This window comes from Zosterops lateralis (genome assembly GCF_965231275.1).
Source record: "Zosterops lateralis genome assembly, chromosome: 4".
Classification (NCBI taxonomy): Eukaryota; Metazoa; Chordata; class Aves; order Passeriformes; family Zosteropidae; genus Zosterops; species Zosterops lateralis.
The window spans coordinates 65,059,969-65,083,621 of NC_139765.1; the positions used below are offsets into that span (position 1 = coordinate 65,059,969).

Sequence of the window (23,653 nt, forward strand, 5' to 3'; positions counted from 1 at the left end):
AAACAGCACAATTGAAATGTGCCGGCACAAGCCCATTTACAGAAGTGGAAAGGTTTCTATTCAGATTCAGATCTTCCTAAGGTCCTTGAAGCAGAAGCTATCTGTAAGGAATTTGTGGGCGAATAGGAAAAGCAGTTTATTTTCACTCCAACATGAGATTAAAAGTGGGAACAAAGGTCTCCCTTTTCTGTGAGCTGTTTGACCAGTGGTGATGAGCTACTGGCACTGGCTCAAGTTTGCTGTTAACAAAGATCCTCTCTGGCACCACGTACAATGAATTGCAATGTTTTTAAAAACAAATGTGGCACCAGATAGCAAGGAAAGTTCTCTATCAGTCTGTTAGATCACTACACGCCTTAAGGCTCTGGACCAAATCTCAAATATGAGTAAGGTTTTATTCCAAAGATGGTGCCAAAGAGAATGAGCTCTTAAGGAAAGCAAAAGTTAAGTGGAATGTGCCTACAAAGCTTTGGCTTTACACAAGGTTTTGAGTGCTTATATGGCTTTAATTCTCTGTAAACACTGATACTCACATTTCACATTCTCCCTCATTCTTGCTACTCTTAGGGCACTCTTCACATAGAAACAACACATATAAGTAACTGCTTCTAAAACTTATAGCATTATGTGTTGAATACTCTAAGCAAGAATGAAATACACTCTGCAAATATTAAATGAGAGATACAAAGAGAAAAGTAGGGAAAAGACATATTTTGACAACTAGTGAAGTGAGTGAAAAGTGACACTTTCTGTGTCCAAGGTGACATGGAAAGTTTTTGCCACAGTTGAGAGCTCAGCCCAAATATCTGGATTTCCCCACCAATGTAATGAATGCAAGAATGACAGCAGTATTTTTTTTCCCCTGCAGGTCTTTTTTCCCCAATTTTTAGGTATTTTTTGTATATATGAAAATTGGTGAGGATAAAATATGTTCAAAATAATTTGGTAGAGATTTACATAAACAGTCATTAGCCTACATGAAAAAGCTATAATCTTCCCTTCAGAGTGCTAGAGTGTATTTGAAAGCTGAAGAGAATTGAACCTGAAGAAAACATGTAGTCTATTAAATACAGATTTATAGGAGGCATACCTCATATGCATCACAAGTTAAGTTTTTTGGAAATGTTGGATTATTTTGGCAATCAACAGGTCTCAATGCAAAAGCACTTTATGTCCACTCAGCATTTAGTTGTTTTCTTTTGGGATGACTTCTAATATGCTGGCTAGGACTGAATTATTTTGTCATTTTACAGCAAAAGGCATAAATCTCTAGTTGAGAATGGATTTCGGTTTGGTTTTTAGAAAGCATATTCATATTCCAAAGTGTTGAGACAGGGATGACTATGAATTAAAAGACATAAACTGTTTTCTGGGTCACAGAAGGTGAAGATCAATGCGAATCTGCCCAAAACTTCACAAAACCTTTGTTTTGCAAATAGTGAACCATCTTGGTTACCAGGGAGAGAATAAAACCCAGGAACTTGCCTGCACTCATCCACACTTCCAGTGGATTACAACTTCTAGTTTAGATTAATTAAGCTAAACTCTTTAGTCAAAAAGAAAAAGGTCAAAAACAAACCAACACACAGTTAAAGACAGATTAATTAAGAACTTTGGTAATAATTAATCAACCAGCCTCTCAACTCCAGGAACTTTGATGTATTTCAGCAATTAAGGTTTGCTCTAACAGAAATGGCTCATTCCACACTTTTGCTGATAGAGCTGTAACGTGATCACACTTTCCATAACTATCCCTGAACAAGATCTGCACTGAGTGAACACTGAGAAAAAGCTCATGACATTTGTGTTCAAGAGAGGTCCCTTGAGATCATGTTTCTAAAAGTGTCAGCCAGTTTAATTTACTTCAGTTTCTCATCTTTTGCATAAAAAAAGGCAAGAAGAGTTTTCATCAACTTGCCATACTCTGCACAGGTCTCCAGACAGAGAACATGGTTTCAGAGTAAATAGCTGATATTGCACTTAAAAACAAGAAGGGGAGCAATGAACTTCGAGTGAGTCCAGATGGGACCATGATGGTTGGACAGAAGCATGAAGTGCTCTACCCTGTCATCTTTCCTCACAGATTTACTGCCAAACGGGGAAGAAAAGAGTAAGGACAAAAACCTTATTTTATAGAAACAAATGCTGTCTAAATATTTTCATATCCCTGAGCTCTAATATCTTGTCACAGGATATTAATAATTTGTATCAAAGCGAAAAGGAATTAACTTATATCTCACCATTGAGGAACAAAGCTCAGCATGTAACCCTGCTCCCTGAGGAGTTAAATTCTGTTTTGTTGGGTTTTTTTTTAAATGTAAATAAATTCTCAAATAGCCTTCCTGAGTAGATTCGTATCCCATATCTAGGATTGACATTCCCAAATGTTTATAAAATAATAAATCATATTGTATCTGTTCACAGTAGTGGAACATGCTAATTATGCTTGGAGATAAGCAAAGATACTTATGGTAAAGTTGGCCAGAGTGTTGACATAAGAATAGTGATATTCACTTTCTTTAGCAAGGGGGAAGGAAGAAAAGAATTTGAAACATCAGTGGTCAGTGCAGTATAGACATCAACAAAAATATTTATCTCAAAGGACTTTATTTTATTTTACTTACTTTTTACTCTACTTATTAATTTGCAAATAAATGAAAATAGATCAAAACACATTGGGAAAATTTAAAGAAGCAGATAAGGAAATCACTGAAATATTTCCAGAGATCGTTTATCCACATTCAAAATGGTTGAACAATGGAACAATGCTCCTGCCAGCTTCCCTTGCTACTGCATGTTTCCAATTCTGGCTTCCAAGGGCATAAGTGAGTAAGGCATCCAAGGCTCAGCTCAGACTCCAGCCTCTTCAACTGTCAGTTTGCCAGTCACTTGTGGTTTCTGCAATGTACTGAGTTCTCTGGTAGGACTATGACCTAACCCACCTTTCTCGCACAGACCACTGAGGAGCCCTCAAATGCCACTTTCAGTCATTATGTAATAGCACCTCTGGCTCAAACCAGTGCAAAATCCAGTTTCTAAAGAAAGTTAAAAAAAAAAAAAAAAAGCTGCAAGGTTTATGCTGTTATTGAAAAATTCTTAGTTTACATGCTAATTTTTTTTTTTTTTTTTGCCTTAACATTTTCTCTTCTGAAACCCTCAAAAAATACCAGGGAGATTTTATTCCTGAATAATTAAGGGGAGATACAGAAATCAGATGTCTACAAATGTGAAGTGCTCTAAACATCTGTAACCATGCTGAAATTCAGTGAGAAATAATTATATGACCCCAGGTCTCTTCATCCAGAGTGAGCCTTAAGGGTGAGGAGGGAGGAAAAATGGTATTTAGTGTATTTTTCTTAAACATAAATATGGCCTTAGAGTTTGTGTGCTGCAATGTCCATTTTGGGCTTTCTAAAGTTCTGTATGGTTTTTGTTATTGAGTTTCTGTAATGGTTCATCCCTACCCATACCCCTTTCCTTAATCCTTGTCGTTATCCCCTCAATAGCCCTCTCCCAGTCCATTGCATCTCCCATTGTATCTTATCAATGGACACGCCCTGGTACTTGATGGCCCTGGCAAAGCCAGGTAGCTCAGCCAAGGCTTCAGGTATCCCCCCACCCCTCTTGCCCCAAAATGGCCATGTCAATGCCCCCTTTACCTAAGTCACTCCCCCTCATTTCCAACAGTAACTCCCTTGTACTTAAGGAGCATTAAGAGCCCAAACTGACACTCACTGACACTCACACTCTCACACCCTGGGCTTTTGCCCTGAATAAACACCTTAATTACCACCAAGTGTGAGTTACTCCTTCTTCCAAGCAAGATCATGTCTCTGTCTGAAATCTGGACCCAAAGGAATAACTCATTTATATGGTATCTGAAGGGCAGAGCTAGCCGAGAGACAAGCTCGGAAGAACCATATTTGTGCACAAAACACCTAAAAAAACTCGATTACCACAGTCATACAAGTTCTAATATCCTGTGCTACGTGATGTGACATGAAGTGACTAATACATGTAAAGATATATATATGTACATATATATGGATTTTTACTGCACCTCTCTGTAGTTGTCGCTGATCCGATCCAAGCTGAGGGAATACAAGAGGTCTCTTCCTCCCACAAACAGTCTTTCTTGATACTCATCCAGCAGCATTATGTGAAGTCCAAGGTATCCAAAGGGGCTACGAAACACTGACGTCCTGTTCAAATCCCAGAGCTCTGAAATACAATCAGAGTGTTCCTGATAAATACCAAACAGCTTAGCTTTCATGGCTTCATCTTCACGTTTTCCTAGGGAACTGGGCGAGAAGTTGTGGAACATTAAAATGCTAATCATATGATCGTTGAGTAAGAAAGAGACACGAAACACCTGGGAACAATTTTCATACTAAGCCAGTTCTCCAGGAGGTTTGTCTCTGAGTCTTCACATCATAATCTTTACGCCTGAGATATGAGATGGGGAGGAATGAAAATTAGTTTTCTCCTGGACATTTTCTGAAAAGGACATAGTACTTCTGAAAACAAATAACTGCAAATGGGGCGGGGGGGGGGGGGGGGGGAAGAGTGAATTAATGGGAATTGGAAAAAAAATATTACTGGAAATTGTGTCCTTGTCTTTCAGGTATGTGAAACTCCAGGTTTTCAGTGTACACACTATTTTTACCTGGCTTTATATTTTTAGGAGGATGGCATTGTGGGTTTTAAGCCTAGCACTATGTTCACTTAGTTCACTGAATGTATTGCCTCTAAATTCAGTAAAAGCAGTATGAAATATGTGAAATGCATATGAAGAATTTTCTAACACTGATTTTGTCAGGAAATGCACTGACCTGAAATGGGAATCTGAGGTTTAGCTGTACATGATCCAGGCTAAAGCCAGTTCCACTGAGAAAAGGAAATTCATTCTGGGTAATGTTGCAGAAACTTGGATTCAGGCCTCAGGAAGCAAGAAAGAGGCAAAACATGGGAGTCTCACTGCACTGTGGTGCAGTGCACAACCAAGCTTGCAGTAAGTCACAGAGGCTGAAAATGATTTTGCTGTTGGGAAGCCTCAAAAGGAGTCATTTGAGAGTACCCTTGGCCTCCCTCCAAAATGATAGAGCTTGGACTGAGGAAAAGCAACTATGTTCTTATGTCTGTACTGCAGCAGCCTGTTTTATTTTGAAGAAATCAGTCTTGGTAAAACTAATTAAATATCCTTATTGTCACAGCTTTCCATAAGCATAATTTTTTCAATTATTTGGATGTGGTCCTAAAGGTGATGTTGGACGAAGTGGGATTGTTCCTAAGCCAGAAAAGACAAATGAGCTCCCATCCAGTTTGGAGGCTCCTGCTCATATGCCACACCTGCAGTTATGTTCATTTGTCCATGCTGCACCTTGACAGCAACAGAGAAACCACAGCTGATGTTCTGTAAGCAAGAAATTTAATGTTCAAGAAGGGTATTAATTTAACCCAACAAATTGATACAATTTCTATTCATTTTAAATTATTAAGTATATTATGTTTGTGATGATAAGTGATTTTAATAATAGGATAAATATGTTTTGCTCCATTTACTAGGTAGGCTAAGTTCAGCTCAAGAAAGGCTAAAAGTAACTAGTTTCTGAAAACTGTTTCCTTATATGATAAAATTTACATCAAAGCAGTTGTAGTAAAAATACAGCCTCACATATGATGTCTTTCTCAAGTGATTCTTTCAAGCAGAATCTATTAAATAGTTGTACCTGTGTGTGACTGCCCTCACTTAGAAAATGGAAAAATAAGTCACAGAGATGAACAACATGATGAAAAGAACAAGAGACTTTTTTGTCCAAGCATTGCATACTAACCAGTGGATAGACACGAATTTTTTGACAGTGATACACTCAGCACACAGCTGCACAGCAATGTGGAAATGGCACTTATAAAGCTTGCTCTCGCCAAGCAAATGAGCAGATTGCTGTTTTGGAAGAACATCGCTTGTTTCTGAACAGATTAGAAGTTAAATGAAAGCAGAGCTAGAAATACACTTTAGGTCCTAAATAAAGCCACTTTTTATTTGCAAGAATTTAAATAATTCAATATATATATATTTTAATCAGTGTTGGAGTGAAAAGAATTACATTTTAAATTCTAGTTATATACAAGCAACAAAAGGTTACTGTGGTAGCTTCCCCTGATTTATTTTCATGTTGTCCTGAAGGCAAATTGTTCATAAATGAGACAGTATTTCTTTACATAGATCAGAGACATGACTTGTGTTCTCATGAACAATTCTCTACATGATCACATAAACTGGCAACTGCTCATATAAGACAGTCCTGCAAAGCACACCTGAGAGTCTTATTGTCTTAAATGGAAATTGAGAATACTAAACATCTTTCAAGACAGAACTTGTAAAAAGATATGTTTCTAAGACTATGTGCAACAAATTACACAGACATGGGGCTGCTATGGGGGTAGAGACAAGAATAGAAGTGAACCCAAGATCTGAACAAACAGTTTTGGAGAGTGATTTTGTACTGGATCACAACTGTAGCAACATTATGTGGATCCTTTGAAAGGTAGTAGAATTTCCATATGTTGTAGGATACATGAGATATTAGGATAGTGCACGCAGTGAATGCCTGGGGAATGAGTGGTGTATCTAGGAGTCTAAAACAGCACTAGAAGCATGCCATTTCTAGGTGAGTGAATCTCACCATGGTGCGGTTTGACACAAGTTCTAAAGCAATAGAACATAATTTTTGTTGTGCTATGCCCCTTCAGCAAAGTTGGTTGGCTTCAGTATAGCCCTGCAGAAATGAAGCTGTACTGCTTCTGGACAAGCTGCTGCCTCCACACATAGCACAGCTTTCATGCTCACACAAGTGCATCGTTAGTTCTTACAGTCATGGAATGGTTTGGGTTGGAAGGGACCTTAAAGATCACCTGGTTCCAACCCCCCCTGCTACAGTTTCTCCAAGCCCTGTCCAACCTGGCCTTGAACACTTCCAGGGATGGGGAACCCACACCTCTGGACAACCTTGCCAGTGCCTCAACACCCTCGCAGTAGAAGATTTCTAACATTTAATCTCAACCCATGCTCTTACAGTTTAGAGCCATTGTGCCTTTTTCTATCACCACATGCCCTTGGGAAAAGTTCCTCTCCAGCTCTCTTGTAGCCCCTTTAGATATGGAAAGCTGCTATAAGGTCTTCCTAAAGTTTTCTCTTCTCTAGGCTGAGCAGCCCCAGATCTCTCAGCTTGTCTTCATCCTAGAGGTGCTCCAGTCCTCTGATCATCTTGGTGGCCTCCTCTGGGCTTGCTCCAAACAGGTCCATGTCCTTCTTTTTTGGGGAGCCCCAGAGCTGGACACACAGATCACTGCACTTGGCAGTGCTGAGTTGCACTTGCTCATTGAAATCACAACACAATTGAGGGTGAGGCACTTGGATTCAAAATTTTAAGTGAATTTCCCCCAAATCCACCTTCAATTACCTTGAAGAAGCTTATGCTCACAAAGGTCACTGTGTAAATACAGATTCCTTGAGGTGTCAAGAGTTGTACTCCTGGTCATACTGATACCCTTTAATTAAAAGATCAATTTCTAGACAATTGAAATTCTAGACAATTGTGTTCTAAACTTGAGCATAACCCAAAAAGACGTTGCTCCTCTACCTAATACAAGGATTTAATGTTCACATTTATGCTAGGCACATCTAGTACACTTACAAGATCAGATGCAAGTGCAGTTTTCTTCAACAACCTGGCCAGAGAAAATATAGTTCTACCTAATATTTGTAAAATATCCTAAAGGCTAAATCGGTCACCTGAGGAATAGCAGATGTGAGGTCAATTTCTTTTTCTAAATTGATAGAAACTCACATTTTTCTCCTTCCGTAAAGAGGTCTAATGACAAGTTATTCGTACTAGATTGGTAGGGAAGGATGGATGCTTTTTCCATTTTCTGTTGAAGCTGTACAAAAAAGATTTAAATATTTAATAAACTACACAAACTGTTTCAGCACATGGGCTAGAAACCTTTGGATTCTCCCTCATGTGGGAGTGACTAAGGGTTTCGGCTGACCAGAAACCCTCCTTTTACTGAGTTTCTACAATTTTCTGACAAAAAAAGAAAAAAAAGGTATTTTTTCTGTAAAGATCTTGCATAAGAAGCAAAAAGCCAGAGACACAGAGGATGAATTATTCAGGGTGAATATATTGCTAGTACTCAGCCCACAGAAAGAAAGAGAAAAGACCTTTCCCACTCTTATCTTTTGGTACAAACAAATCTTCTGGAGTAGTGATCCATAAATTTGAGAAAATGTTATCTTCTGTGCTACAGTGCTTTGCCATTTTAATCTAAAGACTCAAGACCATACCTAAACCCACACCATTGCAGTACAAACAGCATTTTACTCAACAAAGGAAAGACTGCATCAATATTTACATACTCCTCTATGGCACTTCACTTTACCTGTGAAAGCTTTAAGGCAAGTCTGGATGGCTGAATTACATTTCACAAGAGAACAAATCTTATTTCTTTCTGCTTTAAAAGCTGAGAACGAAGCTGATGGTTTGCTATCTGTCTGAAAGAGCTTGCTGGCAAATATTCAGACTGATCTTGCTTAACACATCATCTCTTATGGTGAGAATCTACTTTGGTGAGAATATTCATATTGTATCCTGTTTTACAAAATGGATTCTATTGCACATTGGTCTAACAATGGTAATTATATTCCTAACAGGCAATTTCTTGGACACTTTAATGAGCAGTATATAATTCTAACTTCTATGATTATTTTAGAACAGTCATTTCTTCCATCAGAAAAAAAAAATGGAATTCTATTTTTATTTCAGTGTTTGGTTGGGTTTTTTGGGTTTTTTTTTTAATATTAAGGATTGATAACCTAAATACGCCTAGAAAATTAAAGGCAAACATTTCAATGCTGTTCCACAGCAACCAAACTACACATTTCATTTATGACACATTCTCAGAATTTAAGCACATTTTGAGTAATATATAACATTGGGCTTTGAATATAGACAAGAATCACCACAAACTTTTAATAATTTTTATTTTTCTCGGGGAGTTACAAAGCTGCTGTTGTTCTGCTCTGTTCTTCATAGCATTACATCATCACAACTGCACAAGTCTATAGCCTTTGCCCTTTTTTGCCCTCATAAAAATCTTTGGCTCCCCTTTTAAATTCTTCAGAAATATAGTCTCACCTCCCACACTACTTCATGCTGCAGATCATTCTTCTGGCAAAGATGTTTTCCAGATGCAAGGCACTGACAAATGAGTCCACACAAGGTGGATGTTTCCGTGCTGCTTTACAGGAAGAGTTAATGGCTGGGGTTGCCTTCTGTACCCATCAATAATGTAAAAGGCCACTGATATAAAATCTAGGTAATGTGACCACCTGAATGTCATCCTATGCTTCAAATTAGTGGCATAGTCCTGGAATATAGATACTGCAGTGGAACAAGTTTTCAAGAACTTCATGGACCTTATGTAATTTTAATTAATTTAGCATTTTGCTACCTTGCTGACAAGTGATAACAAAATCTGTTTACATGTGACAAGAAAGAGACAGAAAAAAAAAATGAGGGAAAATAAAAAGAGACATAGAGGAGATCCTGAAATATCTGTGACACAGTTTATGAACTGCAGGTCAATTGTAAGACCAGGGAATATATGTATCTTCTGTTTTAAAACGCTGGTATTTTAAGGCAAATGCTTATTTGAGGGTACTCTAAAGACTCATCCATCACAAGGACAAAAATATAAACTTACAAGTGGTTGAATCTTTTTGACCTCTAACTGGACATATTCTATATAAAATTAGTAGCAGGAGGCAGAAGATATCTTCCCAGGGGAAAAAAAAAATAGAGAGTAAAATTCTCCTAAACCCCCCTATTCTGCTGAATATTAGATTAACAATTTTTACTTTTCTGTGCTTACAGTCTTCAGTCAAATATAACTCAGTAAAAATAATTATAAAGTCATGAGAGTGATCATAAAGTAATGGAAAGTTACATTAACTCAGGTCAAACAGCAAGGAACTGAACTGGTTGGGAAGTAGAAAAGGAGACAGAGTCAACTGACCAAGGTGGCCAAAGTAAAACCTCCTGCAGGTAGTAAAATCTGAGCTAAGAACTGTAATAGCAGAATTAATTGCAAATAGTAATTAACTAAAACATCCAGAATAGTAGTAATGCTGAAAGACACCACTACAATTTTAAACCACTGTTCTTAAAATACTTTCGCGTTTTATTGGGAGAAGATGAATCCGTAGGAGATAGGTTTAAAAGTCTGTGAGGGAGACTGAAGTATGAGCTCTCACTGCTTGAGGTTTTATCTATGTGGCTGCCAGGCAGATCCCTCAGAAACTTGGCAGGGTAGGAGACAGAAAGCAAACTCCAGTAACAACAAGCAAAAACCCACTAGTCCATAACAACTTTCATATGATTCAACCTCTGCTCTTAACAGCAGGTGAGTTTGGCTGATGAGCTTTTTTTGGAGAATGTAATTGGTTTGATGAAGGGAGCTGGTGCAGCAAAGCCCATGAATAATTTTGCTTCTCTTCCTCTAAATGTTCTGGATTTAGTGATGAAGTTGAAATTATAGACAAAACTTCAAACAACATCTTTCCCTGTCACACTGTCCAAATTACAGAGGTAAAAGTTTCTGAAATTAAAAGGCACAGTTTGGGGAGACAAGAATAGTTTCAATCTGGATGCAAGACGAAACACACTTCTGGCTTTTTTAGCCCTAAGAATATTGGAAAAACCTTAAACTGCAACGCATATTAAATCTTGGGAAATATGTTTGTTTCTAGTAATTCTACTCAGATAATGACAGAAAATAGTCTGTATAGCTTGAATGTCCTTAACACAGCTAACCATGATAATTCAAGTCCTAATTCTTGATATTTCCATTTCAAACTATTATGTGTCACATCTATACTGTGATACTCGTGTATTCTGTCACATCTAGCAAACACTAAGTTTTTCTTCCCTGCTGGCAAAATAGCATATTCAGTTAGTAGCACTGTAGCTGGTTTGGTTTTAGTCATGAAACAACAGCAATATAACCATTAAAAATCACCAGGGTTTATAGTGTTATTATATTATATAACAATAAAAGCATGTATGCTTACACAGTATTTTATATTTTTTTTAATTCTTGCTGGAAATTTCTATGGTGTACATCAGTTTAAGGGTGATCACACACCATCTTCATACAAACTGGGTTTACAGCAATTTTAGGATACATTTCTAGATTTACTTGCTGGTCCAATAAAAAATCTGATATTCAATTTAATGTTACTAATTCTTTAAAAGACGTTAAATTCACTGTAATAAAAAGTTTATATTTTTGGGGTTTAATCATACCTACCTAGAAATGATGGATGATTTACAGATTGTTTTAGAAGAGAATCTCTCTGTAATTCAAATGAAAGCAGTTACAGAACATGCTAAACAGTCATGTATGTTCAAGGGATATTTGTTGTCTGACAATAACACATTTGATCCTACCAATTTCTGGATCTTGCTGGTTTTTATCATAGAAGTAAGATAGTATGGTTTCTCATAGAAGGCTCATCTGCCATTTTGCTCAATTCATTTCATTAATTTTGACCTAGGTAATTACACCAATAGATTAAATAGGTGTGGAACAGTATAGAGAAAATAGTTTTCCTTTGCCATTTTATCTGAACCTGAGCAACAACTGACAGAGAATCAACTCAGAGTGAGAAGAAATTTTCATCATTTCAGTGTTAAACTACTATATAAATGATGTCTACCATTCATTATGCTTTTAATGGTAGTATTTAATTTTCAACAATAATAACAATTTCAAATAGTTTAAATTAAGCTAACTATATTTTTTCCATATCTATTTCAAGTTAGAGGGTTATGGGTTGCAGAGTCGTGAAGAAATGTATTTTTTAATTAATTTCAGTATTAGATAGCAGATTTTGGCACTTGTTCAAACAAATTTGCTATGGTAAGTTGACGTACTCAGTATAACATTATACTCTACTATCAAAAAAATTGTTTAGCTTACCAGTAGGATTTTTCTTGGAAAAGGTACATGCATCCCCAAAATGCAATCTGACAACACAGTTCAGAAATGTGGTTGTGATAGAAAATATAGAAAATTCTTTATAGAAAATGACATAACACTGTGGCTGTTATGAACTCCCAGGTCTCAGTGACCTGCATTATGTGGCTTCCTAAAATTTTCTAAACTTCAAATCCTAATGATCCTTTACTTTTAGTAAAGCATTTTAGGAGGTGATAATACATTATCATGTTGTAGATAATAAATATCTTCATCAATATTATAAATTTCTTTCCGAATGGTGGACTGTAGGATAGAAACCTTCAGAAATGTGTTTTTCTATTAAAACATTCCAGTAGAAATATAAATTGTAATTTTTTACTGTGCAATTATTCCAGTCTATGGAAGACACAAGCATCCATTAAATAGTTTTTGTGAACTTTATGCATTTCATCCAATGTACCTCTAAGTAAGTAAGCAAGCACAGAAAGAAAAGTCATTTTAAAATTACACTCACAGATTATGTTTAATATCTTAATAGTGTTAACAAGTGAAATAATCAATTTATAAAACTACAGATTTAGAAGGTACATATGGTTCAAATAATCACAGACCTCTGCTGATGAAACACAGACAGTCCAGTCTCTTGAGGACCTGATTTATTAAGGTGTACCAGTTACTACATGCTTATTACCACACCAGCATGGGAAGAGGAGAATTCTTCCTTTGGAGAGATCCTGTGTTTTGACAGAAAGAGAATCTGGTGCTTTCATTTAAAATGAAGATGCCAAGAGTCACGGGTTTATGCTGTTTGAAATGACTGTTAAATTGAATTTCCCCTGTAAAAGATGGATTAAAAGGAGCTACCTCATGTGATTTTCAGCAGCATATGCTCTTGGGCAGGATGGCATGTGATTGACAGTGTATGTGAGGATATCTGGAGATATCAACAGGAAAAAAAAATAGAATTGAGGAGAAATGAGGCATTGTAAGAAAAGCAAAAGGCAGAGGGAAAATTGAAATGGAAATAACTAAAAAGATGAAAGGAAATTTTCAAGGTTGTTTTTTATTCTGTGAAATAAATTACTCACAGTATATGCAGAGTTCGAGACAATATTCCATAGGTGAGTTCGGAAAGACTTGCTATACCTCACACACTGAAATAAACTCAATTTTCCCTGAGCACAGAAACTCTATAAACAGCAGTGAATAGACTTTTCTAGAAATGAACATTTTGTTACCCTAAAGTTTTAATTGACCAGAATATCTTCTCTGGAAAGATTTAATTCATAGAAAGGAGAAGTATTCAGCTGCTACATTTGGAAGGCCAACCTCATGTGAGTTAACTGGCAATAATACATCCATGATTTGACCCGGCTTTTCCTGATACATCTCAAATACTTTTAAATATTAATGAAAACTGAATGCATCAAAGGTCTTTTTGTTGCCTTTATTTTAGTTATGGGTTTTTAAAAATTATTATTATGACACCGAGCTTTATGAAAGAATTCAAGCTCTTTTATTACAGAAGGGGATATGTCATATTCAGTTTTTGTTTTTGTTCAAAGTCAGGTGTCCAGTTTAACGTATTTATCCAGCTGTCTTTTTCTTATCAGAACAAAAGAAAGAGGTATTCCCAAATGGCATTTTAAAATTCCTTTGCAAGAGCATCTAAACAAATATAAATGAAAAACAATAATTTCTATAATCCAAATTTTAAGAATGCAATCTAATTTTTAGATGCATAATGAACCGTAGGTGAATTCCACTCCAAAATGCATTCTATAAATAAACAAAGGTTGCATTTTATCAATATTTGCAATTTTAATCACTGCAGTGATGGGCAACACATAGAAATAGCTATCTTTGTTGTCTTTTCTGTTTCTCCCCCATTATGCCTAATAATCTGCAAAATGCTGGTTAAGTAAACACCTTGGAAGAAAAAGACAGAATAAAAGCTTTATTTGAATAACTTAAGACATATTTGAAACCTTTCAGAATCAGTAATGCTTTGCAAATATTAACAGTCAAAACAGTCTTCTGTGATTTGATTCTGACCTGGTAGAACTCAACACAGCTGAAGTTAAAGAGTGTAACTGGAGAATAAGTCAATTATAGGTTGCTATTAATGGTCATGTAACTATAATAAATTGTATTATGGACTGCTGCATATTATCCTCAAACCTTCATGGATATGTCCACTCATCCTCCCTTTCCTTTTTTTTTTTCACCCCACTATTCATTTGTTTCTGATGGATTTTGCAAGACAGAAAAATTATAGTGCTTGTTTAGAAGCTTATTGTGCTTTGATATAAACATTATCTTTTCTCATGTCACATTTGATTACCCAACAGAGTCATACAATAGACTGTACTGAATTTCAGCTGCAGTTTGTGCTCCTAAGCCTCTCAGATGCTTTTAGAAAAGTACTCAATGATAACAAAAGCCCCTCTTACACTGAAGAGAATTCTACTTTAAAACAGAGAAACAGTCTCCTGAAATTACAAGTAACATCTTTATACCCTCAGTTGACCCAATGGTAATCATAAAAAAAAAAAAAAATCTCCCATAAACCTCTCCCACTTCAAAATGGAACATTGTCTCACTATGACTCTGTTCTGAATAATTTTGCACAGGATGTAAAAACATCATACACTTATGGGTGTTCCTTCATTAGTTCTTTCTTCACTCTAAATCAGAAAATCACCTTCAACTTGATACTTGATTTGACATTGGGGCTGAATTTCAGATGTTTTGGGGCCAATCTGTCTTTTCTACTTATAGCTGGATTTACAGAAGGTAGAACATGAGATAATTTCATTAATGTCCTTTGTTTCTCACAAGGGCTACTGATGTTTAGAATTATAGACATACTATGAAAATGAAGGATTGATTAATCTGATTCTTTTTTGTACACTGAAGAGTTGTGCAGAAGTCCATAGAGATTTAGTAGTTAAATTACAGACACATAGAGAGTTTTGGGTTGGAAAGAACCTTCAAAGATCATCTACCAAAATCCCCTGCCAGAGCCAGGGACTGCCACTGCTTCCACCAGATTGGTGATATCCACAAACTTCCTGAGTGTGGTCTCAATCTCGCAATCTAGATTACTGTTAAAATAGTAAATAGTCCCAGAACAGATCCTTGAGGAACACCCCTCATTAACAGATTATGTACTGCTCAGAGCTGAAAAAATACACAGCCCTGGACAACTGTTTTCTCCAGGAATTTCCAATCTATTTTGAAGGCACAGCCAAAACAAAATAAAAAAAATGTAACCAAAATTAAAGAATTTCCATCATGAAGATAGGGTAAATGAGAAAATAATAATTTAATATTTACAAAATTCTCCAGTGTTTAACTTTTGCTCTACGTGATTTACATTGATCACTCAGCAAGTCTGCATAAAACTGCTGGACAGTTCATATTTTGAATGCAAGTACAATGGGGGACCCACAGGCTACAAATCCTGAGAATTTGCCCTCAGGAAAAAAGGGAGCAAAACACACAAAATATATTGGAACTGGGAAAGAACATTTTTCAGACTCTGAAAGAATTTGTAAAGGTTTTGGAAAATGTTTCCATCTCAAACTGGAATAAAAACTTCAGATACAGAGCATTTTTAAACATTAAAAAATCCAATTATTTTCCCATGGATAGAACTATTTTGATAATTTTACATATTTTATTTTGATTAATGCAGTCCTCTGTTTTTATAGTAAATCAGCTAACATTTCAAAATTACATGTTCTTAATACAAAATAGAAGTCTTAATTGAAAACATATAAATATCCCTTTTTTTGCCAAAATATTAATCAATGGGGAAAAAATTTCACAGAGGAAAAAAACACCAAAATCAAAATCTAAAACTAGAACCTGTACAGCTAGCGAAGAATTTCTGCATACCTTTAAAGCACTTATTATTATGCATTCTCTAAAAAGATGTTTCTTTAATAACATTTAGCTATCTCTTAAAGCAATACGACTTCTGAAAAAACTGCTATGGATTTTTCATAGTAGTGTGTAGAGACAGAAAGGTGTAGAGAAAAATTAATATAGAAGACAAAATTCAGAATAGATTTACAAAATTATAAGACAATTTCTAAATACCAACTTTTGAGATATGCCTGTTACATTCAAAATGATTGTCAAAATAAATATGAAAAATGTGAAGATATTATATTAGAGCTATAGATGCCAAGTACTATATACTTAATCTTCCTGTAATGTTTTTTTCTTAGAATAGAATAGAAACAGAGATTTATATTCTGCTCATTATTTACAGGCATGGGACTATCTGAGGACAAATTAATTTTGTAATACCTGCTGCATAATGCACTAGTATTTATACATCAGGATACAATTCTCTATGCGTGACACTAGGAAAAACATGTAAGAAAAAAAGAACCAAATGAACTGAATGAAATAACTTGTCACAGAATAATATATTTATCCAACTGTCAGAAGTAAGTACACTTAGGAATGAATAGGTCCAAAACATATATTATTTAACTCAGAGCTATTTAACTGTTTATATTATGTTTCATAAATACTTTAGAGGAAAATGTTACACTTAAGTAGTTTTGCCACTTATTACATAAGCTTAACTAAAGTTCAAGGGAATTTTCTCTCTTTAAGAATTAAAGAATTGGGTCCTATTCTGACCCTTGTAGGATATTATAAAATAGGATCTGATGGCAGTGAGACACATTTCTTTACAAAGAAAAATAAAAGGAGGCATGTCTGGGTCGGTTGGTGTCCTCTCAACCTGCCTTGGCTAGCCCTGGCACTGGCGAAAAGCAAGGTACAGCTCAGTGTGCAGACACACCTTGCTGATCCTGTGGATCTTTGGTGTCCTGGGTTATAGTGTAGGATGTACACAAAGTATTTATTTTATTATCATCTTCATGAACTGTTGAAACCAGGTGGGGCAGTGTCTTCCCAGGCCCCTGCCTTTGGGCTGTCTTCTGCTAATGGCCCATCAATGCCTTGCCCATGACTCACAGGTAACTCCCTCCAGGAGTTATCTCTGTTTAATGGGCCATCAAGGACCCACTGCATGGCTCATCATCCCATTGTGAGATGCTCCGCCCAGGGAGAGGAGCCAAGCATTCTCATCTGGATATAATCTGGGGTTTGGAACAGGACAAGCAGCTCTTACCCACTGGATTCCCAGAGGACCAGAGCTACCAGACCTTTCTACAGGATCTCTGCTTCAGGAAGACCATCTCATCTGGACTGCTTCCACCATCCTGCTCAGGTTGTATTCTGACTCTGCCAGTGGTCTTTTGTATTATTGGATTTATTTTAGTTTAGTTAAGTTTACTTTTTTTTCCTTTCATCTTATTAAATTGTATTTCTGACTTGGAGCCTCTCACTCATTTTGCTTTCAAACCACGACACTTGGTTTAAGTGTAGGCGTGATCACAACAGGGAAGAAAGGAGGACTCTGTTCAGGGGTCTGCCACACAAGTTTATTGGTACCCCACGAGGAGCCACCTCAACCCCAGGGAGTCTGGCTCAGCAGAGCACAGACTACCCTGTGATAACAGCTTTTATACAGGGGAGGAGAAAGGGGAAGGGTTGGGGAAGGGACTAATCAGGAACAACCAGGGAGTGGTCTCAGGGATGAAGGACTTTCCAAGGAACCAATCCTTGGAGGGAGGGAGGGAACTTCTTGGATCCTGAACAACCATATGATGACCTCACTGGAACTTTCTAGACCCAGGGAGAGGCAACGATGTGACTGGCAGGACCCGGGGGTTACATGGCAAATGATTGACAAATAACTGTAACATTGGGTAAACCATATGGGGGTGAACTTAGGGGGTTCATAGAACAAACCATACAATTTACAAATGGAACAAAAATGCACCACTACAGAGGCAAAGCATTAGAAAATGCTCATATATGTAAATGGAAATGCAATGTATCTGGTTTGTTTCTGCCAGCATTATTCACATAAATATCTTTATACACTGTTTCTGATTTCAACAGGCTCTCTTGCAGAAGGATGTATTTCTCAATACAAACATCTCATCTGGCAACCACTGAGAGACCACACAAGCCATGGTGTGTGTTATATGAATGTCATAGATATACAAGATACCTCCCCAAAAAATGGTTTCATTGCATCTTTTGCAATCTCATTCACTTATTTGGATTGAGTGGATGATAAATATCAAACATTCTCTACCTATTTTCCACTGTTGGAAGCAATGGATGATAAAGTTGTTAAACCACAGCGTAATATATATTTGTTTTTGGAAAAAAAAAAAAAAAAAAAAAAAAAAAAAAAAAAAAGGGAAAAGTAAACAGCAAATACTGCCAGAACAAGACAAGGCATTGTGGTGGGTAATTTAGAAATAAGGAGGCAAATAATGTAAAAGTTAGATCTATTTATTTGAGAATAATCTGCAAAGGCAAGTAGTGGAACTGCTAGTAGAAAAGCCAATTAAAAAAAAAAGATAGGAGGAAACATCTGACAATCTGTTCTAGTTAGTAGCCACATACTAGTGGGGAAAGGATTAGCTGTCTTCCAGGTTATTTCCCCATTTTCATTTTTCCTAATGTAATATACTATAAAGAAGAAAGTTTTCTACAAGCACAGGATGTTGATACCAGATCAGTGGTTGGATGTGTCATATTTCCAAGTAAAATATTTCTATGGAACAGTAAAATAAAATAAATAAAAAAAAAGTATATTTACATCCATGTCCTAGGAAAATATTCATCCAATGAAAATATTCTGTGACTAGCAGAATGTGTGTTTTTGTGTATGTGTGCAGGTATCTTTATATGCATATTCAAAACGTTATTTCACACAAAGGTCTTGTTTTTAAAAAAGATTGCTTAGCATCTGAAAGTATTCTAATAAAGGTTCCAAAAAAGAAAAAGATAGCTATAATAAGAATTCAAAGAAACTTTGGCTTTTTCTTTTTCCTGTTTCAACTTTTTTTTTTTTTTTTTTTTTTTTTTTTTTTTTTTTTTTTTTTTTTTAGTTAGTTAGTCTCAGTGATAGCAGTACAAAAATAAAGCTCTATTCTAAAATTTGTTAAAGGGCTGATATATACCTACGCATTCCTATGCATGTCTAGCCTGGTGCTGCTATTAATGCTATTCACGGTACCTATTTTTTCAGTGGTTATCAGTTCTTTGATCTATGCTCATCATCATTATCTGAATAGCTTTAAAAGTGCTAAAGAGCTATTGGAAACAATTATTTCTTCTCTGTAGAATTTAGCATTTTGGTGATTCATAGGTCAGATAATCAGTGGAATTTGCTCTGCTTTCTTTGTTGCTCTGTTTAGAAGGTTTATAAAGATCAGAAGACAGGTCCTTTAGAAGGATTTATTTTCACAGTGTATCTGTTGGTGGCTTACTGATAAGGATTTACTGATTTACTGATGTCCTGATCTAGTAAAGCAGCATTTTGGATGCTGTCTGTGTTGAGCACTGGAGCTGTGTTGTTTGCACAGATGTCTTGATTTTGTCAAGGCATCTGTGGCTTCCACCAAGTCAGCTGCCCCTGTTCTTGCATTTGTACCAAAACAATAAGCATCAGCACCTTAATACAAATTACATGTTTTCAAATCCCATCCTCTGCTTCAAGTAAGTTGTACTAAAGACATCTAAGGAATCCCTTCATGTTAAATATTTACCTGCTGTTCACATTCTTTTGTTAGAGAGCTTGAAATGAAAAGAAAAAAAAAAAAAAAAAAAAAAAAAAAAAAAAAAAAAAAAAACCAAGTAGGGGAAGTCTACAGAATATTAATGTAAATAGTCAGAAGTTCTATTATACAAGAGTTCTAGAAAATTTGGATTAATTTCTGCCTAATCACCTTCATTTGTTTTTCAATACAACCCAGTCTGGGCTTTAAGTCACAGAACTCAACACACTAAATTTCACATCAAGCTTCAAACTCTGTGAAGATACAGGCATTTTTTTCTTGACCAATGAGTCTTTTTGGGGAGAAAAAAAAAATAGAAATATGTGTGTTTAGAGAATAGTGTAGCGTATCATGCAATGGATGGACTCAACATAGGTAATGATTCCATTTCAAATGTGGTCTAGTGTCTCCATGCAAAAGACCATAGCAGCCAAAGAAGATGGAATGACCACGCTGCAAAAGGTAGCATTGTAAATTGCTCAGTGATGTTTCACTTACTTATATCTGTGTAGAATCTTGCCCTTGATGCACCCTATTGCTGTTTATGAATCATTTATACAGTCTGCTGATCTAAATTACAGAAGGAATTATCCAGCATTAGGAACAAGAATATATGATGTTTATAATGTAAATCCAAAATACTTTTGATTTATAAAACAATTTTAAGCTGCATTTAAAAAGTGCATCCAAATCTACTAGTAAAGCTTTCAGCCCTTTATTTTATGACTGCAGGGAGCTGTAATGGTATTCCACCAACAGTGCAGTTTTCAGATCAGATGGTCCAGATCCTCATATTTAGACTAAAGATTGCATGTTCAGTCTCCTCAGAATTTGGCCTCTCCTTACACATTGATCTTGTGTAATAAGTGACAGAAGCTTTCAAAATGTATTAAGGCAGGTGGACCTTTGGTGCTTATTTGCAGCCCTGTGGAATAAGTGTGCTTCAGGCTGTTTGTACAGGCCCAGTAGCAGGGTTAGAGCCTGGGAGTGATAAGGTTACCTAAACTGAAGCACAACTAAAGAAAGTCCAGCCATCCAAGAAAATCAAGGCTGATTTCTACATGTCACATTTAAAAACTAAATATGTATCTTGCCTGAGGAATGCATTTGAGATAGCCAAGCCTGGTAGGAAAGAATGTTTTCAGAGCACAGTTTCAACAGGAGTATTTCTACTGGGAATAAATAAACCGCTGAACGTGCCTCATTTTTTAATGCTCCACAGATGTAAACTGTATTTAATTCTATTGTCTATAATTTAATTTACTGCTTGGAATGTTGCAGCAATATACAGTAACTGATATGCCCTTTGATTGAGAAACAGCTAGACCAAAAAAGTTTATACTGTTTTCCTGCTCTATAGAGACTTCTTATTATAAAGAAAAGGTTCATTTTAGCATGCATTTCTATTATCCAATCTTTATTAGAAATGACATAAGAACTGAGACCATGACAATGCCTGCTTTATGTCTTATTAATTGGAAAGCTTTTCTGTTCTAGTTGAATGGAATTTTTCTTTGTGCTGTTAATTGTGACCAGTATCTCAAAATAGTGGTTCAATAGAAGGATTGGCTGACTAGCACTATTATCTCTACTGAGAAATTCTTGTTGTGAAATGTTTTCCTCCAATTTTTTTTTTACATATCTTTATCCCCATTCCTGTTAAGCACCTCTAATTTAATATACAACTTAGTATTCCATACAAGAAGGAATGAAGAAATATTAAAAAGCATTTTTTCACTTTGAAGTACTTCTAGTCAGAGAATTAATAAATATTTCTATTAATGGACAGCACTACATTGTGGCTCAGATTATAATAGAAGTTTTATGTTTTACTCCATGTTATTTCAACACTTTTCTAATGCATATAAATGAGAAAAATAGTTTATACTGATATGTCAATACTTTGGTTTCTTTTCAAATCACAATATTTCTGTTGTTTCACAACTATTCTTCAGATGCCAGGCAGATACACAGTATCTACATTTTCAGTTTTAGAAGGGGCTAGTGGAATAGTTATAATGCAAAAGTTCTTAAAATAATCAAAAAGTGCCTGAAAACATATTTTAACTGGTTATATATAACTTTGTTTTTTATAATCACAGCTTAGTCACAGTCTGTTAAGACACCTGAAGGATATCTTAATTTTTCCATAAAAATAGACCTTGACTATCTAGGTTAGCTAGTGCTTAGTTACACTGTGTACTAGATTTTGTTCTCCTCACAAATTAATTTTGACATAAGAGACAGACCTAAAATTATGTTTAGTTATGTGCAAAGTTTCTGACAGAAGCAACATATGAGGCTACATACATCTGGAAGCTGGTTAAAAGAAAATACATTTAGCAGTTGTTTCCCAGCATTGATATAAAGAGTGGAAAGTGGGACTTAGATTTTTGACCTGTTCATCACTTTTTAAAATGGTAAACAGGTGGACAAACTCATCTATACACATCACATGTTTTTTAGCACAAATCAGCTAAAAGGAAATCCATGTCAAGGTCTAGGATTTGTATCAGTTTAACACTGTAATAATGACTATAAAGAAGGAAAGATGGGGGTGCTAGAGTGCTTATTTATTTGCTTGTCCATAAATATCAATAGAAATAGTATACTGATCATTTATTACCATTATAAAATAATCTACTTCCTTTTGGAGAATTGGAGATTGTTGAAGACTGAATCACTTGCTGGTAAGGATACCTTCCAAATATAAATATTTGCATTCCTTGGGGGATATTCTTCTCTGGAGGAACGAGGAGCACTTTGCTTTGGCTTTATGCCTAAATACACACCTTTAATGTGTGACAATCTTGAAACTCTTGTACAGCACATTGTACCTAGAGGTTAAGTGTGGCATGTTAAGGGGAGACCAATTTCAATTAAAAGTGCAATAATGGCATTCAAATATGCACTGCCATAGTCTCAGTAAGGTCTCTTTGCTGTTGCTGTCAATGGGAACTTCTTGGGGTTTGCTTGGTTCTGTGTGCTCAGGGAATGATATAATTGCTAAAGGTGTGACAGTGGCTACTCAGCTGCATTTCAGAGAAGGAAAAAACCCAGCAATTAAAAATTGTTCTTCACATTATGGCACTTCAGCCTGCATTTGGGAGAGTGTCAGATTTTACTTTCAGGACTACTGAGAATCTCTGGTCCTTTGCTGGCCTACTTGAAGAAAGAACATTAAAAAAATCAAGAGATATATTAGGTAATCTTTATTTATGACAAATTGAATAGCATAAATATGTTTAAATGAACAGAAGAAGGATTGCCTTGAAAATCAATTAATTATAAAGCAACAATAGGGTTGGTGTGCTCGACAATTACACAGGCCTACACTGTGCTCAGCACAGAAGAATCTGACATTTAGACTTCGTGAGCTAACAAACTCTGAAAAGTATTCCAGCTTATTTAAAAGTTTATCTTGAAAATGGAAACTGATCCTACAGCTGGCAGGTTACTTGCCAGTATTTTATTCACCTAATTCAAAAGATATGAGCCTCTGAGCTTCAAGGTAGAGAGAGGGAAGTTGCCTTTGAAAAAGCAAGGGGAATAAGGCAAGAAGACTGAGAGTAAAACTTTTTATGTCTAAAAAAGAACATGCACCAACTACTGGGAAAGCATCAATTATTAGTGCCGTGAGCAATAATTGCTATTACTAATGAGCACCCTCACTTATAGATATGATGACATGTTTTAAGAGACAGATTTGGGGGCAGATTTTTAATGAGCTCTCCTAATACTTACAAGTACTTTGTTGCTCCCCCACAACACAGAAGGGTTTAATGTAATTTCTCATGAAACTTAAAATTAAGTTAATTTTTTTGCCCTTTCTGTAAAGATCTCTTCCTCTGAACTACTTGGTGAGCTATATTAATTTTGTCAATAAAATTCTATAATAGATTTTGAAAAACTCTTAGGCCTTCCTCTTTCACTGTACACCACAG

General features: G+C 35.9%; 1 protein-coding gene across 1 annotated transcript in view; it reads right to left on the reverse strand.

Moving 5' to 3' along the window:
• SEMA3E (semaphorin 3E) overlaps nt 1-4,171 on the reverse strand; it is a gene marked incomplete at its 3' end in the record, with an annotated part of 60,773 nt that extends 56,602 nt beyond the window's left edge. Inside the window, exon 1 of the mRNA XM_083859719.1 lies at nt 4,061-4,171. Coding sequence (XP_083715845.1) covers nt 4,061-4,156 — 96 coding nt within the window. The 5' untranslated portion in view covers nt 4,157-4,171. The remainder of the gene's footprint in view (nt 1-4,060) is intronic.
• Nucleotides 4,172-23,653: the final 19,482 nt, after the last annotated feature.